This window comes from Thunnus thynnus, chromosome 11 (genome assembly GCF_963924715.1).
Source record: "Thunnus thynnus chromosome 11, fThuThy2.1, whole genome shotgun sequence".
Taxonomy (NCBI): domain Eukaryota; kingdom Metazoa; phylum Chordata; class Actinopteri; order Scombriformes; family Scombridae; genus Thunnus; species Thunnus thynnus.
In genome coordinates this window covers 26,384,306-26,404,504 of record NC_089527.1, presented here as the reverse complement: position 1 = coordinate 26,404,504, position 20,199 = coordinate 26,384,306, and the positions used below count along the sequence as shown (strand labels likewise).

Here is a 20,199-nt window from a genome sequence, read left to right as displayed (position 1 = left end):
TGACTAAAACCAAGTCACCTCCTGCTTATTTTTTTTTAATGTTGTGATTCTGTCCTTACTGTTTTACACAGCAATTTGCTCCAAATTTAATACAATGGCAACTGTTTCTTAATGAAGTTCATCATATACTTACAAATTGCAACTATTTGTTGCATCTGTGGCTATGCAACACTATCAGTGGTGGAATGTACGGTAAGTACTCTTACTCCACAATGGTACTTACACACAATTTTGTGGTATTTGTGTTTTATTTTAGTATTTCCATTTCATGCTTATTTATACTTCTACCCCACTACATTTCAGAGGGAAATACTGTTCTTATTGCTCCACTAGGTTTATTTGACAGATAATATTTAGTTTATTTTGCTGTTAAGACTACATTCTTGCTAATTATGACACAAATTTGGACTGAACAATCCTACAATATAAAGTCAAAATTAGCTCCACATTGACCAGCTTCAACAGTAAATGCTGCTTACATATGAATACATCACTAATAGTAATCCAGATTGAAAAAAGCTACTCACTCATTTTCTTAACTAAGACTTTCACTTATAACGGTGCATTTTAAAACTGTGGTATTGCTACTTTTAATCACTGTAAGAAAAGGATCTGAGTACTTCTTCCACCACCGAACACTGCTGTATCTGGATTCATCCATAAGGCAGAAATAAGTCATGAGTTGGCAGGTCCTCGCCAGGTGGGGGCAAGCTGGTGGAGCTGGCATGTGTAATATGGTGCGAGAACGGGAGAGGGGGGTGGGCACTGGACCCAGCCAGTAGACAAGTGGGGTCAATGGACGCTTACCATGCCCAGCCATTATGCCGTAATCCTTCCTCGCTTTTCTGGAAAAACTGAATAGCACTAGAATCACTGACTCAATTTTTGGATCTCATTTTCATGACAAAGCGATTGTTCCCCTTTTGCGTCCACTGTTGCTGTTTATAAACGTGGGAAAGCAGGGATATAAAAGGGACTGGTGGTGATCCAGTGCAACATCGAGACCTCAGGGGAAACACTACAACCATCACTTAACATCACCAAGGCGATCCCTCACATTTTATCCAACATGGGCAGGGTGAGTTAAGACAAAGTGGGATTGATATTGGCACAGGTATAGGCAGACTAATATGATATTATGGCATGTAGGTGGTGAGTATAATAGTGTGGTTTCTCTGCAGGGCTTATTGGGGGTTAGTATTCTTAAACCTTGAGCCTATTTTAATTTGCTTTATATGTGAGGCGAGTTTGAAATGGATTCTCAGTAGAGTTGTTGACTGGACTGGCCAGTTGCCTGAGGTACTCAGGTGATGAGGGCTTTTATTCAGGTGATGGTTAAAGGTGCACTGTCCATTGGAGCACTGAAAAAACATTGTTAAAAGAATGTTATTGAAGGCTTTCCCATGTCAAAAGAGCTTTTTATAAAGGATAACAAAACACTTTAAAGTAAGCTTTGCTCATAAAATATCTGACATTTCTAAGTTGAACCACCTATTAGAAAATGTATCATACAAAATGTGAAACCTGGATAAGATTCAAGACTGGCATGTGTTGTCCTTCAGATTGTCTTCTACGAGGACAAGAATTTCCAGGGCCGCCGCTATGAGTGTGACAGCGACTGCTCAGATTTCCATGCTTACCTGAGCCGCTGCAACTCCATCCGGGTGGAGAGTGGAGCCTGGGTGGTGTATGAGAGGCCCAACTACATGGGCTACCAGTATGTCCTAACCAGGGGGGAGTACCCAGAATACCAGCGCTGGATGGGCCTCAACGACCGCCTCAGCTCCTGCAAGATGGTCCACTTTGTAAGTCAGCCATCGCCTATGATCTGATCTGCTGCTGCTGAGATCTATTCGACACGCTGACGCCCCCTAATTAATGTGCAAGTAGATCTCTTAATTAACCACTAACCTGTACAGACATTCAGAAGTCTAAGTGAACTGATAAAAGCAACAGAGTGCAGGAGAGAGTAAAGCCAGCGGAGAAGTAATACAGTATGGGCACATGACAGAGGTCATGCTATGGTATTTATGCTAACAGTGGCTGCAGGGCTTTGTCAATGGAGACCAATACCTCGGTCAGTCTATATGGATGATCAAGCTTTCGTCCGGCTAACATTCAGCCGACCCATTGCCTGCAGGCAGATTCAGGGACACTGCTTTCATACAAAAATCAATCTAGAGTACGAGCTGTATGTGTACAGTTTTGTACTATTTATAAAGGCACAAAACAATGAGCAAACACTCTGCAAACAATAATGGGTGGTGTTGATTAAAGTCGGTTCTCTAACTGATGTGATAGATCATGCCAAATACACAGAGTACAAACTCTACGAAGGCTAGTTCACCATGATGACTAATCATGTAGCAATGCTAAAAAGAGATTTTCATCTTTCGTTGGATGCAAATTTCATCTCCCTATATATCCCCCCTTCCCTGTTTCTCTCACCCCACATCCCCTCCCCGTTCTTTCCCAACCCCCTGCACTGCACTAACCACCCCTCCACCACTCTCCACTCCCAAACCCCTACCATCTCCCGTCACCTTCCAGACCAGCGGGTCCCTGTACAAGATGCAGCTGTATGAGAAGGCAGACTTCGGGGGCCAGGCCTTCGAGGCCACAGAGGACTGTCCCTCACTCCTGGAGAAGTTCCGCTGGAGGGAGGTCAACTCCTGTAAGGTCTTTGACGGCTGGTGGGTCTTCTACGAGCACCCCAACTACCGTGGGCGCCAGTACTTCCTGGAGAAGGGGGAATACCGCAAGCCTGGCGACTGGGGTGCTGTCAGTCCTACAGTCCAGTCCTTCAGGCGCTTCACTGAATGATTTACCCTCCATCCAAACAAACAAGTCAAACAAACAGACCTTCTATGATCTATGACAGGACATTGCGAGTCTACTGTATGTTTGACTAATTTTATGATTTTGAACTGAGGTCAACCAAATAAAAACCTGTCCATTAAGCAGAAAACATTCTTTGGATTTTCTATTCATGATGTGTTTATCTGTTTATGTATTTTCTGGCACTTGCATACTTAAACATCCTCAATTCATTCATGCTTGTCTGGACCCTTCAACAGTGTACATCAGGCCTGTAGAAAATTCCTCAAATAATTCATGTTTATGTATTTCATCCTGCCTGACATGTCCAATGGTTCAAGCTTAGATGACAGTATCTCTTAAGTTTGAGTGGCTGATTTGAGCTCCTATACAGTCTCAAAGAAGCACTTTAAGATACTTTATCCCAGAGCAGGTCTCAGGTCCACAGTGACAGGCTGAGGGTTGAAATGAGTCCCAAAGGAGAAACAATTTCCTCCTCCACCAATCAGTAGCAGCTCAGGGTTTTCTTGGTCCGTCAGCTCCGAGCAGAATGAGTGGAGCATCAGAGGCCATGGTACTGAGGTCTAAAGATGGTAGAATACAGTTTATTATTCAGTATCATTTCTAATGGATCTATCTTGATGTTTCATGAAAATTGAAAATTCATTGTCCTGGCATAGACCCACTAAGCCCTAGCCATTAGAACCTGAGGTGCATGTATGCATACAGTAACCGGCACTGAGTTTCACACAGAATTATTGCTGTGAATCCATTAGGTTAATAAATGTTAACTGACTGTGTCCAGACTGAACTCCACACTGCTGCCTGTGGTGAGGTTGATCACTAGAACACCAGGTACACCAACTGAATGCAGCCAAACTCCACCCACCACAACCAGCTTTTCACCAATCACATGGGCAGAATGGGAGTACCTAAAACAAAGTACAGAACGTCAGCTCCTATTGCTCTTTAGTGGATGGTTTTCTTAAGTAGAAACATCAGGATGGCCTTGTATTTTTGTTTTTAGAAACTGAATGATGTGAAAGTTTTGTCAGTGACTTTGGGAAACAACAGACCTGGGAAAAGGAGGGGGCTCCACTTCTATTCTTTCCCAGCAGAAGCCTCTCTCAATGGGCCTTAACACTACTGTATCCCCCAGTGGCACCCCACTTTTTCCCAGTCCTCCAAACACCACTGCACCTCCGTGGTATGAATATGCTGTATGGGAATGGCGGGCCTCTGGGGCTGTGCCCTCTACTGGAATCTGTAAATAATACATGCACACAATGTGATAACAAGTGGAAAGAGAAAAGATATTTTATGTGCAATCAGAGTGTGTGAAATTTAAAAAAAAAACTATTCATAAAGACTACAAATGTAAAGGGGAGCAGCAAACCTCAGTCCAGTGCTGCTGCTCTAGACACAAGAAGTAACCATCACCCAGAACAGCCTCTGACTCGTTTTTTCCACCAAACACAAACAGGAAATCTTTTCCTATAGAAAGAATGATAAGGCTTGATTGTATCATAAGCAAGCAAGGAAGATAGTAAGAAGTGACAAACAGCAAGAAAGGTTCCTACTTTACCTTTGTGACTGACTGTAGTAGCAGTGTGCCTCCATCTTGGCAGTGGTGGATCACCTGTACAAACTATTTGCTCCTCACAAAGTTTCACTGCACCTTGGTCCTCTGAGTCTAGAGAACCAGGTGGACCACAGGGATGATGGGTTACTTTGAAAAGGCCTCTGACTGGGTTGAGTGGAGAGGAGCGACCTCCGTATACCACAGTGCCTCCTCCAGGAACAGAGGTAGCTGTGTGGTATAATCGGACACCTGGTGGGAAGGCAACATACCAACCAACTGTTCACACAAATTTCTGATTCAAGCTGATATCAACTTTTCATGAATTTGTCCTGCCTTTGCACATTCTCTTTAAATGTAGTGTAAGAGTGAAAAATTCCTACTGACAGAAAACTGCACATCAAAAGCAAAGAGCGCTCTCACCCAAATCTACTGGGGGTTCCACACTGATGGATCTCCAGCCTTCGAGGCCTCTGAGAAAGACCCTAGCTACCGCCCCCCTGCCTACTCTGCTGGAGCCTCCTGTTAGCAGAACCTGCCCTGTGTTCACCAAGGTGGAAGCCATCCCCAGCCCCTCCATACAAACCGGTATTGTCCTCACAGTCAGGGCTATGGGGCTCCAAGATGGGCTTATGGATGAAACCGGCGATGCTGAGGAAAACAAACACACACACAAAAAAAACAGAAATACATAGTTAGGAAACACATTCTGACTTCCAGAAGATGACGAGTGACTCAAAGATATTATAAAACTACCTGGAGGATGCGTGAGTAAAGCCTGTGCTGTCAAAGAACCTCGACATGCAGTGAGGATGAAATAGTGGGAACATTTCTGGTGCCACTCCTAAGTTTGGACAGACACAGACTGAATCATTCTGTCGAATATTATGACTGTAAAGTATGATGTGACTTTATAAAAGTATAAAACAGAGAACAAACACAACATCACAAAACAAGAACATGCATACACATTTTTGACGGCTTACCTCATACTCATCAAAAGGCTCCAGGCTCTCCACTCTGTGTCTCTCCTCCTCAGGAACCAGCGTCAGGTAGAAGTCATTCATATCCAGACACACACACTGCTCCCAGCCCTGAAGACAAAAAACATATTTACTGAAACCCCAGCACTCCATCAGATTAAAAATTTGAGCTTCCCTCACAAAAAATCCCACATCTGTTGCATATACTGTAATATTTTATTAGAAGTGTGTCAACATTGACGAGACGCAGTAATAAGTATGTTGTCTGCATACTGGCCTTGTCCAGGAACCTGTCTGTCTGTGCAGCAGCATCTGGGTATTGCTGAAGGGCATGTAGAGTTGAATTCAGTTTCAGAAAATGATCTTGCATGATCCGACCGAAAGGATCGTGGGGATGGATCTGCTCATACATCACAAAGAGTGACTGGGGCAGGAGCTTTGCTGCCCAACTAATGACAGCATCTGACCTGGAAGACACACAACATACAACTGCTACAAACAAAACATTCACTTAACTGCTGTCATGAATACAGCTAGGATCATAAAGCTGATCATTCTGCTAGTGATCATGTAACTATTGTAGCTTGCACTGAATCAAAATACATGCTTATGAAGTCCTAGCCCACATTTAATGTACACATAGCGCTTACCGTTGTGTTTCCATGTAGGTAAGCACCACTTCAGAGAGAATTAGAGTAGGGGCAGCCCACTCCAGCCCAGCCGTCCCTAGAGCCTCTTCAACCTGAGACTCCTCTCGAACATCCACCCCTAACAGACGGTAATGACTACTGGACATATATAAAGGGCCTAAAGACACACACACACACACACGGTTATGAAATCTAGCAAAACGTATATAACACATGGATTTTTAGCTGGAGTGAAAGTGTGCTGTGTGCAAATGAATTGACTAACCTGTAAGAGAAGGTAATTGAGGGTCCAGCATCCCCTTCAGTGTAATATTAGAAGTGATCAGGGCAGCCTTACGCCGAGTCACATCTGGGAAATCCACTTCAAACACAACAGCCCTGTCAAGCGCTCCATCTGCATGTAGTCGAAAATACAAAGAGTCGAACCCTGCGCCCAAAGACAAAATCTAGAAAAAGGGGAAACATAATGACAGAGGAAGCGAGAAAAGAAAGGTGAATAGGATATGAAATACACATATCTTCAAACTTTCTATACAAAATAATGATGGACAATAAGCAGTTAACTTGCCTGTCTTACGGGGCAGTTTTCAGTAATCTGTAGAAATCTCTTAACACAGTGGTCCACAGCTCTCCAGCGCACATAGTAGCCCCTAAAGCATGTAATTAAAGTCAAGGCTTCAATTTGTACAACACATTATTACTGTTACTATTATATAGTGTAAATACATTTTCTAAGGCCTTAGATGGATACTTTTATCCAAAGTGTAATGGGTGAATACCACATTTGTCACTTCACTGTATTCTACAATCTGTGTGTATGTAGGGTAACACGACCTTACACAAACAGAATGTACATAGACAGAATGATTACTATATCAATTATTACAATTATTATTAGCTTGTAACTTAGCCTATATATGCTTCTATATCATTGTAAATTGAATATTTTTGGATTTTGGACTGCTGGTACGACTAAACATGCAATGTTGTCTTGGGCTTTGAGAAATTTGAGGGCCATTTTTCACTACTGTTTGACATTTTATACACCACGTTACACACACGATTAATCAATAAATTGAAATAATTATCAGTAGATTAATTAATAATAAAATAATTGCTCCCCTCAATGCCTTATTTAGGACTCGACAGGAATCCTGCCACTACTGCTGTTTAGTCTCTGATCATTATTTCTTGACACTGATTTGTAGAGATGGAACAATTAATCAATTAATCAATCGACAGAAAATTAACATGCAACTACCTCGATGATTGAATAATTGTGTTAGTCATTTTTTAAGCAGAAATTCCAAATATTTGCTGGTTGCAGCTTCTTTCCTGTGTAATACATGATAGTTAACTGAATATCTGACTGCTGATCAAAAAAACAAATAATTTGAAGACATCACTTTAGGCTCTAAGAAATTATAACAGGCAATTTCACTATTTTCTGACATTTAATGGACAAAATGATTAATCAATTATTTGAGAAAATAATCAGCAGATTTACTGATAATTAAAATAATCCTTAGTTGTATAACTACTGATTTGTTATGTATACACTAAGTCTTTGGACACATTACTAGGTATGTTTTTATTTACATAATTTTAATCCTACTCTGCGAATTATTTCATGATATAAAATGTGATGATGACCACACTATCACCCTCTATGACTGCAACTTATTGTGCCGCTATAACTACTGCACTGTATGAGTTATTACATCCTATCCCAAACTTGTCACTGCAGGTTATGTCCTAGATTACTGAGATCCATGCCATAGATTGCACCTACGACAAGATTGAGATTCCTGCTGACCTGTTAATGAGTGGGGCTCTCCTGGCCACTTTGGAGACAAAGTGTTGGAGGAAGACATCCTGGAAATAGCCCTGTGCTGCAGCAGACACCTTGCTCACCACACTGCTGTCATTGGTTCCTTGTACCTGGGTAGAGCAACAAAAACACAGAGCCATCATAAGCCTGAATGTCCAACCCTGTGTCCAGTTTCATTTACTTTTTGCCAGTGTAAGTATTTAGATACTCAGTAAGTAAAATTAGCCATACAACACTGTAAACATACTCCATTGCAAGTAAAAATCCTCTACTGAAAATGTTACTTAAGTCCCCCTCCACTCAAACATACTGTATGTTTTTTTCTTCAAACATACAACTGCTCCTTCAGTTGTATGTTTGAGCTTCACTGTGCAGAATAATGGATGTGCAGAGTTTGACACTGGAAGGCTGTTTTCACATTTCACATTTTCATCTGCTGAAAGTGGAAAGTTTCTCTCTGCTCATTAAAAATCTTTAGGGGTGTGACATCACAACTAGTTTGGAAGCTAATTCTGGTCCAATATTTAATTTAGGCCTACACAAATGTGATGTGGAAACTTGAAGCCTCCAGTGCACAAACACTGATAATGGACTTTACAGTGAAGTAGGAGAGGAGGAGTATCTTGCATCCAGCAGTTAAACTTATGAAATGAAAAATATTTGCATATTCATAGATTCTGGAATTTTTAATGAGGGAGAAAGAGGATATAAGTACTTTAAAGTGGTTTATATAATGGTTATAATTATATTTATTTACACTCTTATTTACAGTAGTATAATTGGCAATATGTACTTAAATTATCAAATGTAAAAGCATTGCAGAAAAAACTGTCCCTGTGAATGGCATGCATCATAATTTACATTAAAGCTCAAACTTTGCATAAAACATAAAATCTGACTATCTAATTTGTAAGTACTCATTTCGGCTGTCAAATAGATGTAGAGGAGTAAAAAGTATTTCCATTAATTCCCTCTCATCAAAACACCTCAAATTTGTACTAGGCTCACAGCAAGTGATAAAACATGATTTACATGTCAGGTTTATTTCGCTGTTTATTTAATGAAGGAATAAACCTCACCGCCGTGTCTCTCCCCTGCTTCTGCTTCTTTCTGTTTGTCGTTGGCATAACGTCAGTGAGCTGTCACTTCACCTAACAGGTAAGTTTCAGTCCAGTACATAATATACAAGCGTATTACATGAGTGTTGATAGAGAGGCTGATCACTATTCCTCCACTGATGAAAACATTTCAAACAGTCCTTCACTTGGTGAGGACTTCCGGGTGCCTTCAGCTACCTGAGCTCCAGCGCCCCATGCGGACTGGAGGCCGCAGCAGTAAAGCTCTCTGTCATGGCCCAAAGAGCTCAGAAGCACATTCACATTATTCACACGTTTAGAGTGACTACTATGTATGAAAACAGGAGTATTAGGTTATGTTCATTATTCCTTGTACTTTTCATTGTAATTAAAAATATGTTATCTTCTGTTCCGTTGACCAAATGTAGTCGAAACTGAACAACTAATATAGTAATGTAGTATTAACAGTGTTTATATTAACAGTAGTAATATAGTAATAGTAGTATTAACGGTAGTAATACTAATATTGGTCAATAAAGTGACCGTTGGTAATGCGGGTGATCGGAACAGACTTGACAATGCGGCACTCAGTGCGCCTGCGCTAGTTTACAGGAAGTGTTCACATTTTGTGTTACCAGCTGATGTAGCCAAATTGTCAACAGTCAGGCTAAAAGCCTCAGATACCTGCGCTGCCGAAACGTCAATTTTAACGGTAAATATTTTTATGTTTTCCTCTCAGTAAGTCCACGCTATTCAGATGATCAAGTAGTACTTTTATTATGAGCTGGGCGTCGAAAAATAAAGCTTTAATTCAGTTTAGTCTCGTCCGACCGGAGTGGTCGGAGCGGTGTCCCGTTAGCACATAAACGCACGATAAGGGGTTGATGATCTGATAACATTACTGTGGGAGTAACGTCAGTTGTGACATAGTGCGGGAATGCAGGGCGATTGCAGTTTCCTTCTGTCAAGTCACTTCACAACATGACGATGAGGTTTGAGTGATGTTTCAATGACTAATTTACTGCAGTGATGGATGTTCAGCATTGTTGTTTGTGAGGAGGCGCAGCGTCCCTGTTAAACTCTACTGTCACAGCTTGAGACCAGCTGGGAATTGGACAATATTTTCAGCTCAAATTCCTTGAACACAGTCGACATTCAAGGCTGGTAAATATAAAGCAATGCAGTGGCAATGCAAACTTGTGTCTTTCTATTCTGTGGTTTCATGGTAAAGAACCCCCCCTCCTCTTCCTCTTTGTAATCCCAATCTTCATTATTATCTGCTGGCATTACAGACATTATTGATCTGCTGGCAGAGGCTTTTGTTGCCTTGAGAAAGAAATTAAAGTGTGTATGAAGTAGCCTAAAAACACAGTAGACATTTAGGCCGGGTAAATGCAAAGCAGTGCAGTTTCAACACAGACCTGTGACTTGATATTCCTTGATGTCACGCCAGATCTTCATCTTCCTTATATAACCTTAATCTTTAGAGACAAAGTATATGTGAGGTAAGGCATAACCCTGCACCAAAAAACAAAACCTTTAACTTCTTAACACAGACAAAACAAGGAGAGAAGAGAGATCAAGACATCGTCAGCGAGACTTGACTTCACTCCTGGAGGCAGTGCAAAGTGAGTGATACCCCAGAAGTACCTGTCTCCACCCCAGGGAGGAGGCCCAGTCCCCCTGCTGTCTCCTACGCGGGTCAGTATGAGCTCCAGAGGGAGTGGTGGCCGCTCCAACGGCACACTACCACAGACCAAGATCTGCCAGTTCAAGTTGGTGCTGCTGGGCGACATGGCCGTGGGCAAGTCCAGCCTGGTGCTGCGTTTCGTCAAGGGACAATTTGATGAGTTTCAGGAGACAACCATTGGAGGTGACGACTGGAAAATGTGAACAGTGTATGTGTGTGTGTGAAGCAAAGAAGATTGAGGGTTTTAGGAGTACCTGGTAACCTGTTCTTATTTCCTTTTATGTCCCAGCTGCATTCCTGGCCCAGTCAGTGTGTCTAGATGATACCACAGTGAAGTTTGAGATCTGGGACACTGCAGGACAAGAGCGATACCATAGTCTGGCTCCCATGTACTACCGTGGGGCTCAGGCTGCTATTGTGGTCTTTGACATCACCAAGCCGGTATGATATAAACAAATTATTCTGCAGAATCACTATTGAGGCATGATGAAGTGTCTGTCAGCCATTCATGGTTTATTTCACTCAACTAAAACAGTCAAATAAGTGAATAAATTGCTTTACTTAACTGTAACACAGCCTTTAAAGCCAGAAAAGTAATTTAACCTACATCACAATATTAGATAACCAAAATCCCAGACAATCTGATATTATTATATTAATATAACAGCAATATACTGCCCAGCTTATGTCAACAACATCTGACGTTCTTTGCTGAGGTGAGCAGTTTGTCCCCTAACTGATATGTATGTATTATTCATTCTGTCATTTTTCGCTCAGTATTTACATGTGTGTCGGTGATTCGTATGACCTTGGTGTTGTGTTTGTGCAGGAGACTTTTGAAAGAGCCAAGGCCTGGGTGAAGGAGCTGCAGAGGCAGGCCAGTCCTAACATTGTTATTGCCCTGGCCGGGAACAAGGCTGACTTGGCAGAGAAGAGACTAGTGGAGTATGAGGTAACACACTCCTGTCCGACCCCTGTTTGAGGGCAATGGCCTTAACTAAATCATAACCGGGCACCTTTCTGAAGTTGGATGGTAATCACTGCTGAATGAATTAATATTATTGGCACTAAAGATGCTATAAGAGCTGCAGTCATGTGTGAGGCTGGTGAAGTTGGTGCTGACTTAAGCGATGCAATTTGATGAAATTCAGTTTTTCCTTTGCAGTTATTTTAATTGACAAACTGGTGGACCAGGTGGAGGTGTTCAAATGCAAACAGTTGATTTAGCATTTTTATTGTATGTTCATCTGTGGCTAAATGTGGGAGTGGAAATCAGGTCCGTGCTGATGCACACAATTTTTCAAAAAGCACGGATCTGTTAAATCAGACAGTGGCGATGTCTATATCTTGGGCTTAAAACATATTTACATACAAATACTGGTGGAAAAGCTCTTGAATGCAGCATTATCTGCATTCAAGAGCAATTTTGTTAGAAAGCCTTATCTGTTAGAGAAGGCACGTCACAGTTCATATATGTGTTTGGTGTTGTCAGAGTTCCTGCTATTTGTAGATATTTTTCAGGCTGTTTTTGGTGTATGCTGTCTTTCAAATTGCTGCTGATGTTACATTTGTATTTGCTTGTGATGTGTGGTAAAGGAGGCCCAGACATATGCGGAAGACACTGGCCTGCTGTTTATGGAGACTTCTGCAAAGACAGCCATGAACGTCAATGAGCTCTTCCTGGCTATTGGTGAGTGTCCCTTTGTTTACTCTCAACAAAAACTTGGCTTATTTACAAAAATGAGATTTAGTCTATAGGAGTCATTATCTCTGCCAACTAAAGTTATGTGCTTAGTGCTGGTTGTTTGTCTGTTAGTTAGCAGCATATGTCAAAAACCTGCTCACATGTTTGTCCATGGGACAGTAAACAAGTGAATATATTTTTGATGCAAATCAGATCCAAGAATCCTTGAAGGGATTACCAGACATTTCTAAACATGGATTTTCAATATTTCCTCAAGAAGAATGTATGTATAGGGCATACATCTGCAAAGGCTGCGCTATCTTTTGTTTATTTTTATACAAACTGAGATTAATATGTCACAAAATCTTACTTTTTCTTAATGTAGCAAAAAAGATGCCAAAAACAGACACCCAAAATCCTACACACGCAGCACGACACCGGGGAGTCAACCTCCAGGACCCAGATGCCCACTCTACCCGAGCCTGCTGTGGTGGGAATTAGACCTCAACAACTACCCCACCAGTATTCCACCATCAACACCACCACAGCCCTTCAACCATCCTGTCTCCTTCAACCAACTTACAGGGGTGGGCCTGATGTGGGGAAACCCACTATCCACTCACCACCTCACCCTCCATTCATCCTCCTGTTCGAGCAGACAGAAATTCAGCGACAGAAATTCAAAGGAGAGAATAAGAGGAAGGAAAGAGCAGACAGAGATGGAGGAGAAAGACACAATGTTTTACATCTGTGTCTTGTGACCACGAACTGAGATTCTGCTTTTGGAAATCAAAAAGGAGAGGTATAGTGAAGACTGAGTTGGAGAGAAGGAAAATAAAGAATGTGGAGGACAGTGGCAAGTCTTTTGTAGTATTTAGCACTAATTGTGAATTTTCTTTTGTCATTCTGCCTTGCATCATTTTAGTCACAGCCGTTTGATTGCGTAACATGTACAAAATGAGCAGCACATGTTGGCGAGTTGCCAAGAAAAGGAAGGGAAAAAAAAAAAAAAAAAAAGGGCCGACACATAAAATAAAGAAGCCAAATGGTTAGGTTGCGCCTGCTTCTTTCATCTCCTTTTGTTAGAGCTTTGCCTCTTCTTATTCCTGAATCAATCAAATCTTGCTGTGAATATTGACACATATCGTAGCCCTGGAATGATCCCGTAGTACCTTATCCCTTATCCTGCCTGACATCCCTCTGTGCCGATGCCCACATCTGATAAGACACATGGCGGTTTACCCAATGTCAGTCAAATAGTGCGTATTTATTGTCCGGTGTTTTGACTTCTCTTCTCTACTTGTCCAGTCAGAAACACAAATTCAATATGTGAGGCATTTTCATTAAACTCCTTCAAAGTTCTGATTTTCATAGGATTGTTTGTTCATAAAAGATTGACCATTGTGTTTCTCATAGATACAAGCACTAAGCCCCCAATAGACTTGCTTGTTTATTGAAAGGTTGCTGTGTGTCCCTTAAGTATTTTTGCGGTTGCAATGCCTTGGTTGAGTGCTGGTAGTGATGGTTGGAAGCACAGGTTGTAGCTCTTAACAGCAGCAATAAAGGTTTGATATGGAATGTATGTAGTCACATGGCTTAAAATATTATAATATGTTTGCAGGAATCTGTTAGCTTTAAGTAAATACATGTTTATGGCAGAGAACACATTCCTCAAACAAACTAAAGTAGCACTGGATCTAATCTATAATTCTGCCCAGGAGGAAAGACTGGCTTGAGAGAAATGACATATTGGTGGCCAGTGTCCTTGTAGAACTGCTAAACACTCCTTCTCTGCCCTTTTCAGTTTCATAGATGAAAGAGGAGAGAATGAAAGGCGGGAAGATAACAAAATGTGAGACTCGTAATACACCTCTATGCCATGTAGAAGAGCATCTGCCTATCTTGTGTTTAATGTGCCCCTCATCTGTTCCTTGTCCTGAGGCTAAGTTGTTGGTGAAAATGAACTCATAGTGATCTTAAATGCTTTTACCGATTCATTATACTTGATATGATGCTCTTAAAACAGTTGTGTGCTTGGTTGCTGTCCAAAGCTTGGCTGATGAAAACGAGGAAAGAATTGATGAAAACAAAACAAAACAAAACAAAAAAAAAAACAGAAGTGCCTATTCCCAGTTTTCTTTTCTGTGAATCAAGTGTGTGCATTGTAGGCAAAGTGCAGGAAAACCATTTCCCTCACATTGGCTTGTACTATAAACCAATAACTTGGCACCGTGTCATTAGGCTAAACTGTATTGGCTCTTTGTATGGATGTAAAGAGATCTTGTCGAACACACTGTATGTTATATATATTATGGTATTGTCTGAATTTTAATGAAAGTGTATGTTAATTTTATCAGAGCACACTTGTGACCCGGGAATGGATTGTTTAAGGACTCTAATCAATGTTATAAATCTGTTTGATTTAAACAATTATTTGTGTCCAGGAAAGCCTTATTTTAACAATTAGACATTCTGATAAATATGTGATGAACTAATGAAGGGTCTCAAAATGAGATAATGCTAATTTCAATCAGTATTCATTTCAAAGCTATAATGATTTATTCTTCCTACAGGGACATTGACAGTTCATCAGCTCGCTTTTCACGATAAATAGATTCACTTGCTCATTCTTCTGTGATCACAACTAAGTTCAGTGGTCTGTGTAATTAAGACGAAGAAGGTCATTAAAAACAAGACTTGATTTTACATCAGCACCCAGAGTATGTATAGTGTTGAATAAAGCTGTGAATGGCGCTTTGAGTGTAGAATACTGATTGCTTTTTTTTTCCCCTCACTTGCCTCATGTCTTGGATAAAAGAAACAAAAGACATTTGACAGCCGCACATCGTTAATTCCTCTTCAGCGTGTCAAATGGCTGTACAGTGAAAAATTATGATGTCATCAATTCATTTAAAAAAAAGATATTTTAATTTTCCATCCTCTTATCATTGCTATTGTCTTGAAATTACATTTACTAAAAAAAAAAAAAAAAGAAATTAAACTCAGAAATATCTGTTTTCTAAAACTTACCTTTACAGATAAAAATATATAAAAAGGTGATAATTTCCATAAACATTAACAAAGACAACAATTCTCTGGCTATAACTGCCTTTCTGTAGAAACTGAATCCAGAAACTACTTTTTGCCATGTATAATCTGCTTTTTTATTAAAGCCATACCTCTGTTTTGTACAGCGTGCGTCAGTGGCTGTATAAAAAAAAGGCAGGCAGTAAATACATAAATCCATACCAAGTTTTACACATCGATTTAAACTAATGGAGGATTGTACACTCTGTGACAAACGGCTTGGAGTGATTCCTCACCTTTTGTCTTGTCTCACCCTGATCCCTAATCCTCACACTGGTCATCCTCCACTGTTGTGTAAATGACCTGGTTCCTGCGTTTGATCCTGGGGGCTGTGCCCCTACTGCCAGGATCCCCGGTCTCATCGCTGGTACGTTTTAAGATACGTGCAGCTGTGGCATCTTCGTCACTGCCCTCACAGAGTCCTTCCCGCTCTGCCTCAGAGTGGGGGCGGGTAGCTTCTGGGGTAGAGTGGGAGGGAGGTGGCAGGTTCATTAGGTAGGGCAGGTGAGTGGGTGAGACATCAGATTTGGGCTTGGGCAGGACCATACGGCTCGGAGTGTGGATTTCAACAACAGGTAAAGCGGAGACCTTATCTCCCTTCGAATCAGACCTGCTCTTAGCCTCTTCCTTACCCTCCTCTTCCTCCCACTCATCCTCTATTGTGATCTCATCAGGATTAAATGAACTTGACAATCCTGAAGTGTCTGTCGGGTACTCGCTGGGCTCGTCCACGCTTCCTACGCTATCTGCATCATCGTCATCTTCCTCATCCCCTACGCCACGGCCCTGAACTTCATCACCTCTGTGCCCGGCCCGGGCATAGAGGTCTGTGAGACCAAAAGTGGCACAGAGTTCAGTCGTCTGGGGGTTGGTGTTATAGCTCGGGGTGGCATGGTATTGGGGCTTGTTGGGGTCATAGGCTGGTACAGTCCGGCTAAAGTTGTCTGGAATGGCAAGTTCACCGCTGAGATCCTCTACCACCTGCATCATAGCTTCTTCTGAAGCTCTGAAGTCCCACCTGATGGTTATAGACAATCCACATCATACAAGAGAGCATGAACCAAAACATTAGTCCAACAGCTGCAGAAATATGAGAGTGAATTGACAGCAACTAGTCAATTTATTCAAATAACAGAAAATTATTCTGCATTATTTTGATAACCAATTGACTTTAACTTAAGAAAACAATCCTAAACATGACCTGTTTCAAGCTTGTCTTGTCTTTTATGATGGTGAACCGATTAGTTGTACAAAGCAAACTACTTGTCACATGGGGCTTTTGGAAATTGTGATTGGTGTAATTTTCTAAAATATTTTAGACAAAATGATTATAAGTGATTATTTTATTGTCAAAAAATAATTAGCAGATTAATTGATAATGAAAATAATCATCAGTCACAGCCCTAGAATATATAAATATACAATTTCTTCATGACAGCACAAGGCACTGGCAACAGTTTGATGTAAGTAAGATTCCCTCCCAGTGGGTAACAATTCACTTGGTGCATTAAGTTCAACTGTTTCAGGCTTGCTTTACTTGTAAGGCCTGATTTATAAAAGTACGTGCAAATGGCATGATGTCATGATTGGCTTTAGTCACAAACATTTTACTGCTTGTAGCTGATTGTGTGTTGTTTCATAGAGATAACGTTTATCTCAATTTGTAAAGCTCAAACTCCAACACGCCTCTTCACAAAATTAAGTGGCTTTTTCACCTCATGGAACACTTAATCTGCCTGCATTTGTTCCACTAATAATTTCATGTCTAAATATCTATGTACCGTTCATGCAGCCCATTATTCTCTGGAGGGTTCCAGGGGTGAGGGGTGGTCCTCTGTAAACTGTTGGTGGCCTTAAGAATAGCAAGCCATTCTGGATCATACTCCAGACCCTCAGATGAACCCGGCCTCTCTGGAATGTCCACGATCTGCAACACAAATGTATATCTCATTGCTTAAAACACTCATCTTTACAACTTAAATTAGACTGTGGCCTTTGTATAACCAACAACAGAACGTTCTCTCACCTGTAAGAACTCCCTATGAGGCAGACATTTATCCAGAGACAGGAATTTGGTTACACGTGGGGCAGCGTTACCTTTAGGCTAAAGATTAAAGATTTCACTTAGTTGGTGTAATATATTGGTATATTGATGTAAAAATGTATCAACAGTGACATTAGCAGCAATACAGCTAGTTAGTTACCGGATGCTGCATAAGGGCTGCGAATTTGACGTGAAGATGTGCAGAGAACCAGTAGCTTGGCTGGAGGTGGGCTAGAAGCTCTGCAGCAGCAGGACTCCCCAGTGTGTTCGTCTCCACTTCCTGACGCAGAAACTTCTTCTTTCGCAACAATTCCCCTTTACTTCCATAGTTGTATATTCCACGAGGCCAGTCGTGGCTCATGAAAATGTCTATGGGCATATGGATCTAAGTGGAAAAAACATTTATGAATTAATACGCATTGTTTAGATAAATAAATCTTTTGAGCACTGTGCATGAGAACAAGTTGAATCTTTGATATTTACCTGTTTTAGTTTGAACACCTCGATATTTCGGATGTGGTATACGCTTCGCAGAGTATCAGGGTTGTATGGAGGTACTTCATGGTGACCTGAAAGAGCACATATTCCTTGTAAATACACTGTGTAGTGTGTTGGACTTCATCCATTCAGATGGTAAAAAAAAACAAAACGCACCCTTTCTGTAGTCTTGGGATTTGAAGATTCCAGATAAACCACCAATTCTTATACCTTTGTAGCGAACGACACCAGCGTAACCTATGGACATATGGTCAAGTCAAGCATGGGAACCAACAGAACAGGCAGGTAGACAGAATAATAGCATATATTGTCTGTTGGTTCTTACCCAGGTAATAAATGTTGGGTGCCACCCAGCCTCCATAAGGCAGCTCCTGCAGGTGATTGGAAGCCTCGTGGTTCCCTCCGATGAAGATAGTCAGTACCGGAGCTTTCTTCTCTCCAGAATAGTACCTGCAACAAAGACAGTAATATCAAAGTTTTAAAATGTTCTCACTCTCATCCTGCACTTTTTAAACATGAAAAATCAAAGATATACTAACTTGTAAAATGTCTGCATCATTCTGTACTTGGCTGGTACCGCCATGCACTTCATGTCTCCTTCATTTCTCACTGCTTGGAAGTCTCCGCAGCAAAGCAGCAGGTCCACCTTCACCCCTTCCTTCTTCTCCAGATAGCCGATGGTCTCGTAGATCTTGTCCAGCTCACCATGGCAACAGCCTTCAACTGCAATCTTCATGCTGCACAAACAGGTAAGCTGTGGATTCCCAGAGAAATTCACATTCACAGTGAGGGGTGGTTTGTATTTTTTGCTCACCTAGTGGCTGTCAGCCTCCACACGGAGAGATGCTAAGGCCTGCTCCTTTGTAAATAAACTTTTAGGTGATCTCTAGGGACACAAACAGAAACAAAGTTCAAAGCGTTAGTGATGACCAAATAAAAAGTACCAGTTGTGACAAGAGAGCAGTAACTTTAATTAAGTAGGTTTGGAAACTAAATGTCCAGTTTATACAAGTGAAATATAAACAGAAAGAGAACAGCAGGCAATGAAAAAGGAATTCAGTTCACTTTTTTTGATTCAATGACATAACTTTTAACTTATAACTATGTCTTGCAACAATCCTCATATCCCCATATGTACAATAAAAGCAGTGTTGGTTGCTGTCCATACCAGCTGCAAAGAAATTTCCAGTTCAGCCAATGTTAACATGAGGCTCCAGAAGTCTGCGTTAGTTAAATCAAGCAGGTATCTTTTATTTAGTAGTAAGTTTCCTCTTAGCGTTATTCACGGCTATTAATAGTATTTGTTTAACAGGGGTAACATAATAATTGTTTTTAACTTGGACTATCAGTTGCTAGAAATAAATTAATCAGTGGCTCAAATTGTACAGCCCAGTGCTGTGGCAGACACCACTTTAAATCATCACATGGACATTAATCCCAGTGTCATGTTTCATCTGTCAACAAAGAATGAACGAAGCTTTCGCGGCAAACCACGCCGGGAAACGAAAGTCAGGAGAACAGAAGTTAAACCTGGACACCACTTTTCGCACATTAAATATATAGCGATGCACAAGACATTAGAGCACAATTACTTATGTCTTTTGGGAGCTCTTTGTGGCCTCTAGTTGCTTTGAAAACTTGCATATGAAAGTAGTGCCAGACCTGTTTTTTTATCTGACAGATAAGGACTGCTGCTACTTGACATTCAACCTAATATGAGTTTTCTCTCAAGGCCTTTACAATATGTTGTCTATTCCGTGTAGTTACCTGCAGTCACAATGCTTTATTAGCACCGTAGCAGCTAAAATTAGACTACAGAACATAACATGCAGAGCTAGTAGTTAATTTAATGTAACATAACGTCACATCACGTTGTTGAAACGACCCGACAGTAAATAAGTGGGACGATAACCCTCTCACAAGCATGCCACAAGAAAATAAGCAAACAAACTGAGTACTTACAAAGATGAATTACTAAATGCAGAGTGTGTTTGTCCAGTCTTATGCAGCGATAAGTTACAAACTTACAGAAAACACATGGTTCTGCTAAAAGGTAACAGAGCCACGATTGAATGCATTTTTGCACCCCGCGTCTATCCGGTCTATCCCCACAATGCGCATGCGTAAACCAGTCTTTGAACATTTGCAGCAGATTCCACGAAATTTGTGAACAGCACTTTTTTGTCTTTTTATACATTGTTTAGTAAACACATGTTCAATATATATATATATAACTTAATGAGTGTTTTCTTTTTAATTT

At 41.0% G+C, this 20,199-nt stretch overlaps 4 protein-coding genes across 5 annotated transcripts; 2 read left to right on the top strand and 2 right to left on the bottom strand.

The window, feature by feature from the left end:
- Positions 1-185: 185 nt before the first annotated feature.
- Positions 186-2,823, top strand: crygs2 (crystallin, gamma S2). The gene is made up of 3 exons (XM_067604602.1): positions 186-192; positions 1,534-1,805; positions 2,551-2,823. Exons 1-3 carry the CDS (start codon positions 186-188, stop codon positions 2,821-2,823), a joined length of 552 nt encoding a protein of 183 aa, XP_067460703.1.
- A 127-nt stretch (positions 2,824-2,950) lies between these two features.
- lcmt2 (leucine carboxyl methyltransferase 2) lies at positions 2,951-9,130 on the bottom strand. The gene is made up of 14 exons (XM_067604204.1): positions 8,940-9,130; positions 7,846-7,970; positions 6,598-6,679; positions 6,295-6,475; positions 6,030-6,186; positions 5,657-5,846; positions 5,383-5,490; positions 5,153-5,240; positions 4,820-5,047; positions 4,403-4,648; positions 4,214-4,311; positions 3,894-4,081; positions 3,614-3,749; positions 2,951-3,401 (listed from the first exon to the last, which is right to left on the bottom strand). The coding sequence occupies exons 1-14, from the start codon at positions 8,985-8,987 to the stop codon at positions 3,237-3,239; spliced, it is 2,040 nt and encodes a 679-aa protein (XP_067460305.1). The 5' UTR covers positions 8,988-9,130; the 3' UTR covers positions 2,951-3,236.
- A 399-nt stretch (positions 9,131-9,529) lies between these two features.
- Positions 9,530-13,329, top strand: rab5b (RAB5B, member RAS oncogene family). The gene is made up of 6 exons (XM_067604208.1): positions 9,530-9,648; positions 10,493-10,809; positions 10,916-11,067; positions 11,456-11,578; positions 12,223-12,316; positions 12,696-13,329. The coding sequence occupies exons 2-6, from the start codon at positions 10,644-10,646 to the stop codon at positions 12,809-12,811; spliced, it is 651 nt and encodes a 216-aa protein (XP_067460309.1). The 5' UTR covers positions 9,530-9,648; positions 10,493-10,643; the 3' UTR covers positions 12,812-13,329.
- Positions 13,330-15,460: 2,131 nt separating this feature from the next.
- dbr1 (debranching RNA lariats 1) lies at positions 15,461-20,064 on the bottom strand. Of its 2 annotated transcripts, XM_067604206.1 has the most exons (10): positions 19,902-20,064; positions 18,754-18,825; positions 18,479-18,676; positions 18,265-18,389; positions 18,096-18,176; positions 17,925-18,010; positions 17,602-17,826; positions 17,424-17,501; positions 17,179-17,324; positions 15,461-16,415 (listed from the first exon to the last, which is right to left on the bottom strand). In XM_067604206.1, exons 3-10 carry the CDS (start codon positions 18,673-18,675, stop codon positions 15,659-15,661), a joined length of 1,695 nt encoding a protein of 564 aa, XP_067460307.1. In that variant the 5' UTR covers position 18,676; positions 18,754-18,825; positions 19,902-20,064; the 3' UTR covers positions 15,461-15,658. The 2 variants fall into 2 exon arrangements, with proteins under 2 accessions (XP_067460307.1, XP_067460308.1); XM_067604207.1 differs by lacking the exon at positions 18,754-18,825 and having other exon boundaries at positions 18,479-18,693.
- Between the last annotated feature and the right edge of the window lie 135 nt (positions 20,065-20,199).

Bases quoted from the DNA above. Each gene is read 5' to 3' on its own strand.
- rab5b (XM_067604208.1), top strand. From the start codon at position 10,644: ATGAGCTCCAGAGGGAGTGGTGGCCGCTCCAACGGCACACTACCACAG. The intron at 10,810-10,915 runs GTGACGACTGGA...TTTATGTCCCAG, and splicing joins TCAGGAGACAACCATTGGAG to CTGCATTCCTGGCCCAGTCA. The intron at 11,579-12,222 runs GTAACACACTCC...TGTGTGGTAAAG, and splicing joins AGAGACTAGTGGAGTATGAG to GAGGCCCAGACATATGCGGA.
- crygs2 (XM_067604602.1), top strand. The intron at 1,806-2,550 runs GTAAGTCAGCCA...GTCACCTTCCAG, and splicing joins CCTGCAAGATGGTCCACTTT to ACCAGCGGGTCCCTGTACAA.
- dbr1 (XM_067604206.1), bottom strand. From the start codon at position 18,675: ATGAAGATTGCAGTTGAAGGCTGTTGCCATGGTGAGCTGGACAAGATC. The intron at 18,390-18,478 runs GTTAGTATATCT...TCTTTGTTGCAG, and splicing joins ATGATGCAGACATTTTACAA to GTACTATTCTGGAGAGAAGA. The intron at 17,325-17,423 runs GTGAGAGAACGT...TTTGTGTTGCAG, and splicing joins CTCATAGGGAGTTCTTACAG to ATCGTGGACATTCCAGAGAG.
- lcmt2 (XM_067604204.1), bottom strand. From the start codon at position 8,987: ATGCCAACGACAAACAGAAAGAAGCAGAAGCAGGGGAGAGACACGGCG. The intron at 4,649-4,819 runs GTGAGAGCGCTC...CCTTCCCACCAG, and splicing joins GGAACCCCCAGTAGATTTGG to GTGTCCGATTATACCACACA. The intron at 4,082-4,213 runs GTTTGCTGCTCC...TATTATTTACAG, and splicing joins AGCAGCAGCACTGGACTGAG to ATTCCAGTAGAGGGCACAGC.